Here is a 16568-nt window from a genome sequence, read left to right on the forward strand (position 1 = left end):
ATCCTGTTAAGACCCTCTCCTGGCTGTGTCCCTAGTGCTAGATCTTAATAACGTAGCAACAGTGAAGCAGCTCAGCTGGGCTGACCCAGGTGGGAGGTTTCCGCCAAATCACTGAGTGGAACTAGTTCAGTGGTCCTGGACTAGGAACCTGGACAACCTTAGGAGGCAGGCCTGCGCAAACCTCATGAAGTTCAACAACGCCAAGTGCAAGGCCCTGCACATGAGTTTGGGCAATCCCAAGCACAAATAAAGGCTGGACAGAGAATGGGTTGAGAGCAACCCTGACAAGAAAGACTTGAGGGTGTTGGTTGATGAGAAGCTCAACAGGACCCGGCGATGTGCATTTGTAGCCCAGAAGGCCAACCAAATCCTGGGCTGCATCAAAAGAAGCATGGCCAGCAGGCCAAGGGAGGCAACTCTCCCATCTACGCTGCTTTTGCAAGACACCACCTGCAGCACTGTGTTCATTTCCAGAGCCCCCAACCCAAGAAGGACATGGACATGTTAGACCAACTCCAGAGGAGGACCATGAAAGGGAAGGATGATCAGAGGGCTGGAGGATCTCTCCTATGAAGACAGGCTGAGAGTTGGGATTGTTCAGCCTGAAGAAGAGAAGGCTCTGGGAAGACCTTAGAGCAGCCTTCCTGTACCTATAGGGGCCTACAAGAAAGCTGGAGAGGGACTTTTTACAAGGGCATGTAGTGACAGGACAAGGGCGAATGGCTTTAAACTGAAAGAGGGTAGATTTGGTATTAGGGAGAAATTCTTCACTATGAGAGTGGTGAGGCACTGGACCAGGTTGCCCAGAGAAGCTGTGGGTGCCCCATCCCTGGAAGTGTTTCAAGGCCAGGCTGGATAGGGCCTTGAGCAACCTGGTCCAGTGGAAGGTGTTCCTGCCCATGGCAGGGGGGGTGGAAGTAGATGATCTTTAAAGGTCTTTTCCAAGCCAAACTGTTCTATAGGTGGAGAAGGAGGCAGGGAACAGAAAGCAAGCAGAACTACTTCTTTTGTTAACATATCATTCAAGAAAATCAGAAGCCTACTTCTGCTAAATTAGGTTGCACCTTGCCTTTTGCTAGTTATGAGCATCACCAACACTTACCTAAGATGAACAAAAAAGAGAGCCAGAATAGAATCTCTTCTGACTTAAGTATTTTCACACTTACTCATTTTGATGTGCATAGTCTGCACATAACAACATAATCTAAATTTCTAAGAACAGGCTCAGAAAAAGAAGAAAACCAATGGTTTTATTAAAACCAAAAGTATCCAGTGCTTTCAGCTTTTACATTTTGCCAACAAGCAATTTGCACATACAGAAAGCTAATGAACAGTTTCAAGTGTTTACTCTTAAATAAATTTACAACTGATGACAGACAGTTTTAATTCCGAGAGATGTAAACATTTGCTTGTGCAAATCAACTTTTAAACATACTATGGCTTCTTACATTTGTCTCTTGCAACACTATCAACATCTAAAACCTGCTTCTGCACCACCTAGTTAACACTATGCTATTGCTTTAAAATAAGTTAAAACCTTCCTTACATATTAAGATAAAACAATTTACTGCTTACAACAAATTACTTGGTACCTATTGCAGAACACATTGCTGGATGAATTTTTAAGACTTTTCACTTCTTGAATGAACTGCGTATTTTCCATGTGTTCCAATAATTCTCCAGTGTACATATGTCAAAATTTACCTATTCAACAAGAAAAATATGCTCCCAACTTACTTCAACAGAAATAAAAAAAAATTGTCTCAGAAGTAGAGCTGGTGTAAGGTCCAATTTAAATATCAAAGTAGTGCTACAATACACTTAAAACTAACAAGTAAATAAATTTAACTACCAGTACTCCACATCAACACATTTTCTTTCACAAATGTGAAAGAAAAAAACCAAACAAATTTCTTTCACAATTGTTTTAAGCGTCTGAGAATTTTTTTTAAAAAACTTGGTACTTAGTCCAAATACTGCAAAAATTTTGGGCGATTCAGCATGTTTTTAGAAGCTGAGATAACTAAATATGAGCTCTAACACAAACATTTGTAAAGACAGGGGGTTTTTTTGTTTTAGAAGTCAAATTAATTTGGGTGAACTGACTATCGTTTATAAGAGTTTCAGAGTAAATGAAGAAAACCGACATAAAACAAATTGTTATTCGTACAAGTCCATGACTCAGTTACAAAAATAAATCAAAAATACCAAATTAGAGCTAAAAAAATAATCATACAAATTTAGATTTTCCAAATATTAACCAAGTTACAATAAGCCCATTTAGCAATCATATTTAATCTTACAAGTCTACTGGTTTTGCAGCTGGTAGCAGTTTCACTTTAGATATTGGATTCTTTGGAGAGCCTCTATAACGAATTCTTTCTTTTCCCAGAGCATTTCTTGTGATTGTAGATTTTTCTAGGCCAGCCCCTAAAATATTTATGTTTGCATTAACTTTTAAACTGGATTTCACCATTTCATGATTGGTTAGATCTTCTAGAACAGATTTTGATGGATGAACAGTCACTTTCTGCTCATGAATTCCAGCGGTTCCGACAGAAGCATCAGGCTTGTCTGATGGACTTAACGGCCTGCAGCATGATTTGGATGTTATGTCTAGCTGCTTATGAGATACAGAAACTTGGTCATACATACTTTCACTCCTTAGCAGTAAAGCCACAGAATTATTCGAGGGCTTTTCTGTGCAGGAGAATAGTGCAGAATCATAGCTCAAAGATTTAACAAGTGATGAACCATCACTTGCTTTAAGCAGCTGAGATTTTACACACCGTCTGTTAGCCTCCAGTAAGGAATTCATTCTTTTTACAGACTGTCTAACAGGAGTACGTTGAAACTTAAGAGGTGGTTTAGTTTTGCTTGCAGAACAACTTGGATCATTTAATGAAAGCTTGTTGAACCACTGTATGTGGTCAGAAACCTTTCCATGGTCTGAAACAGTTGATGTTTTAGTTAAAGTTTCATGAGAATTTTCACTTTGCAAGTATTGGTTGCCACCTTCGTTTTGTGATTTAGGCAACTGCAAAATAGAAAGCTGTCCTGCCACAGAAAGTTTAGCCGCATCTTCTTCCAAATTACAGCATTTTACCATACAGTTTTCAGCTGTTTGTGAGTGTGTTAATTCTACTTCCTCTTTTCTTCCAAAGGAATCTAATTTGTTGAAGTCATCTGTTGATGAACCATTCTGAACAGTCAGCTTGTCTTCCCTGGCCAGTACTTCAGGCACATGAAGTTCAGTTACATTTTTTATATCTGGTTTTGAGACCTGAAGTTCAATCTCAATAGAAGTTTTGAAGTTTTTCTCTAAAACTTTAATTTCATCTTTTTTTGATTGCTGTTTATCAATAGCGTAAGATTGATTACATTGGTACAGCAGCTCTCTGGATTTTGTATTTGCTAGATCTTCAGAAACTTCTTCAGCTAACAATTCTTTCTCTGGACTAAGCCCTGTGAGACACAGAGTTTCATTTAATGTTCTACCTGCTATGCCTGAGAAGGAAGATACCGTATCACCTATCAAATTGTGAAGATTACTTCCAGATGCAGAGAAGGCTTGCTTAACTTTCAGTAATGTTTCTGCAGTTGAATTATTTTCCTCTTCACAAAGCAAAAGTTCTAAGCTGTTGTCTTGTTTGCTTACAGTTGTGGATTTGAATTCATCTGTAACATTCGGTGGCTTTCCAAATACCAGAACAGACTCTGAAGAAGCTATTCCTGTTTCAGGATGTCCTGGCAGAATTCCCTCGTTCCCGCTGATCACCTGAGAATCTCTAACAGTAGGACTATTCCATGACATTCGGTGAACTACTTTATTGTGATACTTTGGTGTTAGCAAGTTTTCTTCTGACTTGCTCACTTTTTTTGAACCTTAAAATAAATACCACACAGTGTTTAGAAATAATGTCTTGCAATTTTCATGATCATTTAGGCAAAATTCTTGCTAAAAAAACCCTAATTATCAAAGCAGCACTGAATTTAAAGATGCCATTATTCCCTTAAGTTTCAGAGATGTGAGGAAAGGTTGTAATATTAAGAACTGAATTCACGTATCTCATCATGTGTAACTAACAGAATGACTAAAATACACTAGAAACACAAGCCTGTCCTAAATTTTTTTCCCCAGAAGTCACAAACAGTCAAGTAACTTTTGTCCTACTAGCTAGGAGCACTTTTAATCCGATTGCTTTTATACCTTTATCCGTAAAGTTACTTTTGCTTTACAAAAGCAAGTTTTCCCCATCTAATATATTCTGTTAGATACCTACCTTTCTTGCTGAGTTTTTCATTGACACATGGGCTGAAGAATACATCTCTATTTGCACATTCAGTTCTGCTTTCCAAACCTTGTTGACTTGCAAGACGCCTTCCAATATTTTCAGATCTATTACCAACCGTACATCCTGATACAACATTCTTGAACAAACAAAAGAGGTTACTTTCATTTAGACCTGTGATATGGAATCTCATTTACAAAGGAACCTCCAGGAAAAGGCTATGCAAATCAGCCATAGCAGCCTTTTCTTGACCATACATTATTTTCCCTTGATTCTCTGTAGATCTAGGTAGGGAACAACCCACCTGCAATAAGGTAGTTTAACCACACTGAACATAAGGCTTCTGTGCATAGACTTGGTAATATCAAAATTTCAGGAGCTGAGAGACCTACAGATCACAAGTGTCATGGGTTGACCCCAGCTGGCAGGTAAGCTCCCCTCCAGCTGCTTGCTCACTCCCCCCAAGTCCCCAGCAGGATGAAGGAGAAAATGGGAAAGGCAAAAGGAACAGGGAGGGGATGAGGACTGATGACATAAGAATCACCTGCAAGCCAAAGCAATCACTCATGACAAGTGGGCAGAGGCCCAGCCAGCCCCTGAACAGTGTCTACTTTATAAAAAGTCCTCCCAACACAGTTTTACTGGTGAGCATGCCATATAATGGCATGGAATAATTCCTTGGTCAATTCAGGTCAGCTGTCCCCTCCTCCAGCCTCTTGGCCCAATCTCAGCTGAACCCAGTACAAGCTGATCAGTTACTGTTATGAAAATAAACCTAGGGCTTCTTGTACTTGATAGCAGGTCCAGTTATGCTGTGATCCCTCTATAACCAAGGAAGTCCCTCCTGCGACTGAAAAGTGGTGCCCAAAACTTTGCACAGTAACAAGGAGACTGGAAGCAGAATACTTACCATTTCTCTGTTGCTTTTCCCCAAACCAAACTTCAAGCGTAATGATCTACGAACCATTTCTTTTCGGCTAATCTTTGGAGAAAAACAACCTGTCTTTCCTGATTCAGCCCTGGGAGAAAAGAGGGGAAGAAGTGCCACACAAAAAACTATTTAGGAGGGAAATGAGAACATACTGATATTCATGGTTACTTCTTCTATTGCCTTCTTGCCAAGCTTTTTTAATAGGCACAGGAGGCTACTATACCAGATCTTATTTTATTTTGAGCTCCATTTTTTCCACATTGGAAGATTACTATAAAAATACGGTATGTTTTGAACACCAAAAAAGGTGATTTTAAAAGACAGACTGAGATTTTACACATCGTTAGTCAAGGGGTCGAGACCTAAAGATAAATTGGAAAGGTAGTTTCTGAGAGTTAAGGCAAATTACCTGTGTAATTTTTTCCTTGTATGTCTTTTACTTCTTCTGTTCCCTGTACTAGACAGAAGATTTTCACCACCAGTTGAAGGAGACAGTGAAGTCTGTGATGACTCGAGAGACGCACAAGGACTTGCTTCAAACTGAACTACAGGAACAACGTAACATTTACATGACCTTAAAACAGTCACATTTTTTCAGATGAAGAGTTCACAGTTAATTCAATAAAAAATAGTTTAAACAGCACAGGTTTGTTTGCTCTTTTTGTGGAGTGCTGGCTTGAAATCACTTTGACTTCCACTTTTATTTAATAGTATATGAAGCTATTGCTTGTAGCACACATTGAAGTGGCTGGATTGCAATTAATTGCATGCTACCAGTATCACTACCTCAATTAAGTTTCCACACTGCTATCATCAGATCAGTTCTTCAGATTTCAGAACTTAAGAAAAATTAGATTCAATCTTAGTATTTTTAGCAGTGTGCTTTTTTACATACCTAGCCAGAACAGTTAAAAACAATAAATGAAGAGCTGCTACTCTACTAAATTTTTTTATAAAATAGATGCATTACTACCGTCTTCAGAAAATGCCATTGCTTTGGTTTGCTTATCTGTAGAACAAGAATTTCATGGTGTGCATGAAATGATTTAAGAAAAAAAATCCATGAAGTTTTACACCACTCAGTTTTGAGGGGGAAAAAAAAATTGATCTTCAGGCAAAACAAACATAGCCAATCTAGAAATTTCTTTTTACTCTAACTTCAGTTGACAGCACATTAAGGAACCAAACAAAACTCAAGCAGGATTTCCAGAAGAGCCTGACAGTTGGAAGCACTAACAGAATGAAGTGGTATTAAAGTATTGTCAAACTACAGTAGAACTTTTTCTATAGAATTTTGAGATTATTTAGCATCTAGAATCCAATCACCTCTTGTTTTCTCAAGAAAGAGCCTTTATAATAGCAACAATTACATTTCACAGAGTTAAGACCAGTCATTCAAGTATTTAGGAGACTGAAGGAGGCTACAACTTTCAAAACATTGGAAGCACAGGTAGTTTTCATGGATTTGTGTGCTAAGACAGAAATGTGAGTATAACCTAGGTGATATAGAGGGTCTGAAAAAGATAAAAGGACATCAGGACTGCAGATTTGAGAGATTAATATAACAGAAAACAAGAAAATTTTGCCAATTTTGCCTTTGCTCAATCCATGTAACATTATAGTCACTGATGACCATAGACTATTTACTAAGATGGGCAAGTAGTGCAAGACACACTGTTAAAGTGAAGATTATCAATGACTGTCTAACAAGAACAGAAGACTGCACATATAAATGAAAAGCCATAAACAACGACTTCAAGCAGCAAGGAAAAAAATGAAGGCACTGTACCTGAAGCTGGCGTTGAGCTGCTGTTAAAAATGGCACTTGGTAACAACTCAAAAGCAAAACTATGCTTAAAAGATCGTCTTTTCTTGCTGGACAAGCCCTGAGAGCAATCAGTTGGAAGTTTACGCTTGGTACTTGGAGTAAGAACAATTGGAGTCATCGATGAAAGGACTGAAATTTAAAACAAAAAAAACCAACCAAACACAAATTTGAAATAAACAGCCTAAAAGATCAAGAGTTTATTGGAATATAAACAGTAGTTTGGTTTTTTAAACTCCAAAAGAAAATTGTTGTAAAAGTTTAGCTAAAGTGCATGCATTTTGAACAGGCAAAGCAATTTGTACAGCTTAAGGTTTGTTTTCTTTATTTTGAGTACCAGAAAGGAAAATCCAAAACCACACATTAATAAAATATAGGTATTAGAAGAGAAAACAAAAGAGCTATAGTCATATTCTGGAGGTTTAAGAGACAGAATGAGATTAAAAGAATTTCAGTCCTGGAAATTCATTCCCAAGATGATAAAATGCTGCACCTACTGCACTGAAGCCTTAGTGTGCATTAGATAAAAAAGCACAAGTTCAGTTGTGTAATCCTAGAACCACACAGCCCACTGCTGCAGTGATCGTAGCTGCTCAAAGAACTAATGTAAATGCAGTATCTTCAGTAAATATGTAGCTATATTCAAAGTTTTAAACAATTTAAACATAGTCACGTTATCTTCAACTAAGTTTAGTTCTTCAGTTAAAAAAGTTTGTGGAATATAGTTGACAAATCCAGAAGATACTGCATGGGCTTCATGTAGTACAAATACGCCAATACCTACCGCTTCTGTCTTGCTGAGGTGTAGTGGAGGGTGTTCTGTTAGATTTAAATTTATTCAATGCTCCACTAACAATATCTGAAATGCAAGACACACCGAGCAATCAAATTTAAATATGAAGTTTGTCTTGCTCTATTTTCAACTCAAGTTTAACTTGGATTCTTTCACACAGAAATAAAACAATTGTTTAAACTGATTTGCTTTATGTAAAGAAAACTACCGTCCAACATAGTTTTTGTTGCTTCCACAACAGGTGAAAAGTTCTACTTTCCTTGAGGGAAAATAAAAAATAAAAAAAATCATGCACAGACAACAGAAGTTTCTTGTAGAAAATTCTACTGGTCATTGTAAAATCATATGCCTTCTAATTTCTTGTAGCAAACCTAGAAGGCATCCATTGAAGTCTTTCTCACAGATTTTCTCACTTTACTGGAAGTCATCGCAAAGCTGAAAAGCTCTTAGAGCTTTGAAGTCAGGCCCGAACAGAAACATGAAATTTTTGGTCTTGCAAAGAAATAATGTATAACTTTTCTGTGAGCTATGTTTTTTTTGTTTGTTTGATTTGGGGTACTGTGTACTGTTTTTTCTTAAATACAAAATTAAACCCAGAAGAATATATGCATGAAATTTTACTGGTTTTCCTGCTTTTAAATGTGTAAAATGGAAGTGTGTTTAAATGCTGTTGCAACCTACAGTTGTATTTCCATGTGCTCACAGCAAAGTTTAGCAAACTACACACCTGTGGTAATACTTTTATGGTGTTTGGTAGATCAGGCAGTTTTTTTAAAAAATATAAATCTTTGAAAATAGATGAAGTTTAGTAATACTATGTTTTACTACATCTGGAGAAAGAGTAGGAGCTGCCTACTACCAGAACCTATTCCTCAGAATTAACAAATTCTAGCTAACTACTTCTCAAAATTTTAACATTCCAAAACATTTATCACTTTACAAGCACAGGATGATCTCTATCCTTCAGAGTGGAAAAGCATATTACTCAAAAAAAAAACCCAACAAAAAAACAAACCCAAAAACCCCATGCCTTGGCTGAAGATACACAACAATAAAACCTTAATTTAATTGCTGTCTGGTTTAATATTCCAGGTACATATGCTAAAGACATACGATAGTTTTATAGCAATCAGTGTTATAGTGGATTTGACTCAAGTCAAGCATATGTATTCCACGGTATTTCCTCAAAGAGAATGCAGAACAGAGAAGATACCATTTGATTATCTATACTTGGCAAAACAAAACAACCACAAACAAGAAAAACCAAACCCTACTGAATAGCTAAAATGCAGAAAGAAAAAAAAAAAAAGAGAAAACAAACCACGATATCAGAGCACACAGTCCAATTCAGAGTTACACTTCAAAACAAGTATTAGTGAATAATTCAAAACACACATGCTATTTATATCCTTGCTTTCTGATGACCTGATTTAAATTATGTACTACCTTTGAGTGTTGAAGTATAACTTCAAAACTAGCAAACAAAAACCAAACAAACAAACAAAAAATCTTTATCAGCATTCTGCAACAGGATCTGAAGTTAACTCAACAAAAAGTGGAACATTAATCTGGCTTCACAAATCCAAACACATATATGGTATAGTCAACAGACACTAGAATAAACTCAGAGTAAATATACAATAAAGTGATGTGATTACTGAAGTCTTATACAGATTTTGCAAGTCAAATCCAACAAATTTCACCGGCATCTATTCTGCTTGTGGAAGAAGGAAGTGCTTAGGGTCAACATACTTGAAGTCTCAAAGTAATTCTATTTTAGTTGCTAAAACTTTCACACAATATACCTACCCCCAACACTTCGGTGCCTCCTCTTCTTAGATTCACCGAGAGATTCATTCTCACTGTCTTCGTGGCCCCACAGTGAGGGAGTAGACTGAAAGGCATCAACACCTAACATTGCAGGAATTTTTTCCAAGATAAAATCTGGTACTTGTCCTGAAATAGTTGACAAATATATATATTTTAGTTATTTAAAAAATTAAGAGAAAAACTGTATACCAGTATGTACATTTCAATAAACATTTATCATCTTACCAATTTCTGCTGCATGGTCAATAAATGTTTGCACAACAGCTGCTTGCAAGCGAATTTTTTTTTCTGTACTGGCAGACATCTTCTCATTTTCATTTGAGTGCAAGAGATTGGGAGCAAAAATCACTGCCAGATTACTGCTATCCATTCTGTTTTCATTGGATCTTAAAAAGAAAAGGTTTTTTGGTTGTTTGTTTTTGCTTTGTTTTGTTTGTTTTTGCACACATTATCAGGACATAAACAGTAGAGAGAGAAAAGACCAAATAACACAAACATAGATGAAAAAAAATAAATACACAGTCATTCACCTGAGTCCTTACATACTAAGATTAATGCATAGACTTATGCACCTCAGGCTGTGTGACTATGCTACTGAAATCAAGAGGTGTTAGACCCCAGCTAGTTTTGAGGAATGCAAGGTATCAGTTAGATTATGTTAACTTTATCAGTCTCTCCTTTTGCTTTCCAAAGAATAAGGAATACAACTATGAAAGAATGGAATAAAGTCAAGTCTCCAGCAAAATAAAGTTTCATAAAGAAAACACTTTGGATTTATGAGAGAAGAGACCATGACTGAATTCTAGTGAATGACTGCAGGTAAGAAAGTTTAAAGTCACAAACCACTCGCAGAAAGTTACAGCCGTTGCTGGAAAGGGAATTCCTTAAAGGAACTGGGAGCTGTTTAAAAGCACTGACTTTACACTGACCTTAGGGACACAGTTCTCAGAAAGTTGAAAAAGTATCTCAAAGCTTCAATTGTTCCATCAGCCATCAAACATGACAGCAACACAGTCGCAGTTTTCTTCTCATTTCCTAGCTGCTGAGCTTTGAAAAGCCCTTCCTGCAGGTGAGGTGGAAGGATGGGTTCTGGCAACTCTCTAAAGAACTGTTTAAGAAGCCCTGCAACATCACATGGCAGTGCAGCTGAGAGGCAGTTTTCACCTTGATCCAGTTTACTCTGAAATTGTTCATCAGAAACACAATTTGAAGTCTTCAACATACTGTCAGATTTCTAAGTTTAGGCATTAATGCTCTAGCCCATATCAGAAAAGTTACATCTTCCCCATTTTTAGTTTCAGCTTTGTCACATTTTACCCAACTACATTATCTACAAAGGCACTGATGATATTGTCAGACCACGTGCGTTAATTCATAGCTTTACACCATGTATGCATCCTTCTGGGAAAACACTGCTAAAGAAATATCCTCACAGCATCCAGTGTGCATAACTACTAACAAGTTTGTTCAGTCATGACTGTATTCTTGCCATCTGGAAAGCCAGAAAATTCCAGGGGGTGCAGGGGGTGGGTGGGAAATGAGGTTTGTCAGTTTCTGGACTAGATTGCCTCTCATTCCTAAAGTGAGTAGTGTTACTAGTCTACTTCAAATGTTAAAACTTGAATACTACTGAAAGAGTCCAAAACCTGAAACATGCAGATGATCAAGTGAAATGCAGCTTATTTAAAAAAAAAAAACCCCAAACACTTCAAACAAAAAAACTCAAACCAACCAAGGCTTTAGAGAATACCTTTAAAGCTTTTAAACGAACAAGAGAGCCAGACTTTCTGAAGAGTCCCTCAGTGTGAACGTGTTCTTCCAAATATTCACAAGTATCAACAAGAAAGCTGAGGAAAAAGTAACATACTTCTGTCACTCAGAATAAAGCTTGTTTTTTTCCCAGAAAAAAACATTTAAAGATAAATAGATAAAACTTAATACATAAGCTAGTTTTTCTCAATGAAAAGCAGCATAAAGAAATAAAACTTGATGATAGCTGTGGCTCAGAATTACCCATCTAACTCCTGCATCCTTCCCCTTCCCAAACTGAAACTATTCTCATATTCCCCATAAGCTTTAGCAGGTCTGGAATAAACATTTTGTTCCCTCTGACAAAAGTTCAATACTATAAAGAGAGCAAAGTAAGCATAAATCTAAATATAGTATTAATTTACCTTGGAATATAACCATATTCTGGCACAAGTGATTGTGGTAACGCATGAAAAGATACTCCAAAGATTTTACCCTAAAATACAAAATTAAATTAACGTTATTCAAAAGTTGATGGGATTAACTACGTATTCCACAGGGTACAAACAGAAGGGCAGTTAAAACAAAACCCCGAGGTTTTCAGATAAGAGGGATTGTCAGGAAAAACACTATCATCTCCTGATATCTGAGCCTATGCTGACTCTAGTTACAGGTAACGCCCTAGATTACTGTGAAAGAATAGAAAGGTTTTCCACAGTATGTTTTGCACTTTTTATTTTACAAGGAGTCAGTTTTTCTATAAGGCCTCCAAATCAGTAAGGATATTAAACAGACTGTTCTGGAGTCTCACCTTGACAATCTCAAATTGACTAAATCCTATTTTATTTCAAATGTGTTTTGTTGATTTTTAAGAAACTTTCAAGTAATTTTTTCTGCATTTGAGGTACTCAAGATTGCTGTCCTAGGAAGGATTAAACTCAACAGAATAGTCTAGAAAACTGTTCTGAACTCCTTTGTTTAGTATTTGTATTTAAAAACCTCTTACAACTCTACTGCCTTATAGCAAGGCATCAGAGTACCTGTTGCATTTCAGAAAACAAGCAATTTCCTCAGCCATTACTACTGATGCTCACCTACAGCATTTTTTTAAATTGTTTATCCAAGGTCACTACACAGTTGTTCCAGGTATAGAAAACCTGCATTTCAATGTAACAATTGTACTTTTATTGCTTTGCTCCACCTGTGCTATTTATATTTACAGAGCATGCAAGCCAGCCCCTCCCTCAATCAGAAGAGCGGGATCATGCCCAACCTCCTATCAGGGATGAATGCAAACTCTTGGTCGTTTACACCCGAAATTCAAAGTGCTGACTATGTTGAGAAAATAGTTAATCAATAACTAACCCATTAGGCCACCCTGGGCCTATCTGTACTACAGAAAACAAGCATAACATGATAAGGAAAGAAGCATTTGTCATTGTATTCCAGGTTCCAAAAGGTACATAAAGAAAACCAACTCCAATAGACGATGTTTTTCTGTGTTTACAAGATCATGTAGTAGAGAATTCCAGTGGCTTGTAATTCAACATTTAAAATTAATAACTGATATCCTCCACTTTATTAGATCTTGTTTGAAATATCACAAGTTGTGATTAAAGTTCTTAAAGTTATGTCGGTTCCCATATAATAGAAATAGAATGCCTCTGGCAAAACAAACGTTCTTCTATTTTTCCTTTTCCTACATTGCCCAGTTGTTATTTAAATACACATTTTCTTCCTCATATAAAATTTAAGCACTACAGACAGCTACATAGACAGCTTTTATTACAACATACATGTTATTCACGGTTTCCATTACTCTCCCTTCAAACAGGGAAAAAAAGTACAACCATAACATTGATATCAACAAGGGGGAAGGAAACTAATTGAAATTTTACTGTTGCCCTCTCCCTTTCCAAACAACCCAACTCAAGCATGTGTTTTCACAACTTCTTTGGCCTTATGTTGAGCAAGGGTTAATGATGCTGCATTTTGTAATACCCTCTCAGCCTTACAGAAAGCTCATTCTGAGAACTATCAGGTCTGCCCTGTATCAGTTGTGTGGCAGTCTTATTTAGGACATGAGAGTGGTCCATGCTTTATAAATTACAATCTACCAGAAGATCGGTATTCTTAAATGGACTTCAGTGCTGTCTAAACTGGCATCTGTTCTGATATTTAAAACTAAAGTAGGAGTCCCGAGACAGAAAACACTTTTTTTCCTTCAGCAGATTCAAAGTAGGTATTTTACGGCAAGAGGGCGGATTTCATTCCGCAGAACACAGGCAAATCAAGGCCAGATCTGTCTGTACCAAAACACCTATAGTCACGTGTTATACTAAGAAACCAAGCAAATAAAGCCGTTCAAACAAAAAGTCTAAGTATTCAAACAAAATAAGAAGATATAAAGCTTCCAGAAGCTACACAGTAGCTACGTATTCCAAGAAATAATACAGTGACTAAGACTTACGATCCATAGTGAGCGACATTAAGCACAGTAAAGCGTAAAAAGATGTAGCACAGACGAGAGGCGCGCGTGTGTGCTTGAGACCATCAGCGGCGTTACCGAGAGGGCCACGGCTCGCTCACCGCCCGGTCTGCCCCGCAGTCCGCGTCCTAACCGGGCAGGGAGAGCTCGGCATCGCCAGACCATTACCCTACCACACCTGACGATGGCCGGGGGCACTTGCTGAGGAAAGGGAAGAGGGAAGGAAAACGAGGAAGACTTTCCCCCTGCAGGGATGAAGCCGTTTCCCCACGGGAGGAGGTTATGCCCGGCCAGGGGCCAGCAGGAGCAACAGCATCGCTGCTGCCAGGCCCGGCGGCCGCAGCGGGGACAGAGCAGCCCCCAGGCCTGCGCGAGTTGCGGTCCGGCAGCAACAGCAGCCGCCGCGCTCGCCCACCCGCCGCGGCGGAGCGCCGGGCACCCTCCCTGAGCGCCGCAGCGTCACCGCTCCGCTTACCTCCGCCACGGCCGCCGCTACCGGCTGCTTGGCCGCTGCCAGACAGCTCCCACTCTTCACCTTAATCCCGTAAGAAGCCCGGAGCTCCTCCAGCACGGCCAGCCGCACCAGCCTTCGCCTCTGCTCCGCCATCCCAGCGCCCGCCGCCTCCCCCGCCGCCCCTCAGACCCTGCTCTGCACCATTGCTGCTGCCACCTGGCCAGACCCCTGCTCCCACGCCGCCAGTTACCGCCTGGCTCAAACCCAGCGCCCTACCCCGCCCGCGCCGCTGATTGGCCCGCTCGCCGTTCGAAATGAGGCCCCCGCCGCCCAACGGCCGGCCGGGGCTGCCCGGCGCCGCCTGCTCGCCGCGCCGCCTGCGGGCAGCACGCTGGGTGCCTCGGGGGCCTCGCCGGCCTCGCCGCGGGGCGGGCAGCGGCCCCGGCAGCGGCCCCGGCAGCGGCCCCGGCAGCGGCCCCGGCAGCGCCAAGGGCTGGGGTGCACCGCGAGTCGCCGGGGCTGTCCGCGGCCCGGGGCCGGCGTGGCGCCGGGGCAGCCGGCAGGGGGGGTTCTCGCCCGCTGTGAGCCGCCACCTCTCCTTCCCCGCACCAGCAAGTTTCAGGGCAGTGCTGCCAAGCTTGGGGTTGGTTTGGTTGGTTGTTTACCTGAGAATAAATGCTTGCTTGTTTCTTTGGAAAGAAGTTTCGATTTAAAGAAGTAACCCGCCGCGGTTTTGTGAACTAAACAGAGGAATGGGGCACAGGCCGTCAGCCTTACCTGGTGGTAATGGCGGTGTGTGCTGGAGTGGGGAAAAAGTTAAGGCCCTTCGCATCTACCTCAGTCAGTGATGCTGCCTTCACCTGCCTTAGCTTTGGGCTGTGCGGGTCTGTCCAAGATGATACATCGTTTTCTGTGGACCAAATTTCCCAGTTTTAGTGGCCGTTAATCCATCAGCACCGAGTTGGGTGTACTCTGGGTTTGCTTACCTGCCCCGTGCTGTGCTCCAGACCTCCAGGAGGCTCCTTCGGGGCTTTGCACTATGCTGTTACAGGAAAAACTGTAATTTTTTTATTCTTCCAAAATTTCTGTTCCAAAGGTAACTCTTCAAGTGTTAACCACCACATTAATGAAACACAGGAAACAAGTGCTGTAGAAAAAATGAACTTTCCAGCCTTTCCCCTGTACATACGCTGGTACTAGTTCTAAAGTGAGTCTTACTTCACTGAGAGAAAGAGAAGGCCACAAAGTTTAGACACAGAATGGTGATAACCATGTTGCGGTGCTCTGAACACCCATGAACACAAAAATTAGAGAATAAAACAAAAGGAGAATAGCTGAAGTTTTTTCAAAAGTCACCAAAATAAAAACAGAAAAAAAAACAACCCTAGAAAGTTGTGTGGAAGGAAGACCTAGCAGCAATAATAAATAGCAGATTAGACATGAATTTTCTTCAGTAAAACCCCAGGATTTCGATTATGGACATCAAAATCATGTCACTGAGCAAAAGTAATATTCCTCTAAAAGTAGCTTTAATGCAGCTGTACTGTAGGTTTTATTATCTGTCCTGGCATTGAAATTGCAGGAAAATGTGAAATTTCAAACCCTGAAGTATCACTGATGAGAAAATAAAGGAATAAAATGAATAGGTATCATAGAATTTAGTTTAAGCAATCTCTGTCCAACTTGGTTTTCTGTAGTAATGATGAATTACAGAAGAGGGAGCTGTGATCTGATAAACGTATTGCAACTTTTCGTGTCTAGGATTTTCCCTTCAGTAGTCACATAAGAAAAAACAGACGATGTAGTATGTGCTGTGTTTTTTTCCAAAAAAAGTGATGGAAGTAATCTTTACATTTTACAAAAGATATTTAAAGCCACAGTAGTGTCTTGTAATTTTGTCAAAACCATTTGTCAAATACTTTAATATCCTTTAGGTGACTATTTTAACATTTTTTTGTTTTATTTATAGTAGAGACTGGAGCAGGAAAATTACTTGGCAAATAAGAACTAGGCATCTAATTTTGGAAACAGTTGTAGCATCACATCTCAAATCTATTACGCTCTTTCAAAACTGAGTTAGAAAAAATAAACAGCTATTTGGCTACCTTTTTTTCCCCCACAGAATAGTCTTAAGAATTGACATCCCAAGTTTCTGGCATTTTAAATAATTCTAAGTTTCAGAGAGCTATCCTGTCCTGAATGAAGT

General features: G+C 39.5%; 1 protein-coding gene across 2 annotated transcripts; it reads right to left on the reverse strand.

Annotated features, from left to right (window-relative positions):
• Positions 1–1229: 1229 nt before the first annotated feature.
• ARHGAP11A (Rho GTPase activating protein 11A) lies at positions 1230–14645 on the reverse strand. Of its 2 annotated transcripts, XM_055715535.1 has the most exons (12): positions 14384–14645; positions 11846–11916; positions 11422–11518; positions 10601–10851; positions 9897–10057; positions 9651–9797; positions 7833–7907; positions 7013–7180; positions 5633–5768; positions 5203–5311; positions 4284–4431; positions 1230–3885 (listed from the first exon to the last, which is right to left on the reverse strand). In XM_055715535.1, exons 1-12 carry the CDS (start codon positions 14513–14515, stop codon positions 2300–2302), a joined length of 3081 nt encoding a protein of 1026 aa, XP_055571510.1. In that variant the 5' UTR covers positions 14516–14645; the 3' UTR covers positions 1230–2299. The 2 variants fall into 2 exon arrangements, with proteins under 2 accessions (XP_055571510.1, XP_055571511.1); XM_055715536.1 differs by lacking the exon at positions 7833–7907 and having other exon boundaries at positions 14384–14643.
• Positions 14646–16568: the final 1923 nt, after the last annotated feature.

Source organism: Falco cherrug, chromosome 7 (assembly GCF_023634085.1).
Source record: "Falco cherrug isolate bFalChe1 chromosome 7, bFalChe1.pri, whole genome shotgun sequence".
NCBI lineage: Eukaryota > Metazoa > Chordata > Aves > Falconiformes > Falconidae > Falco > Falco cherrug.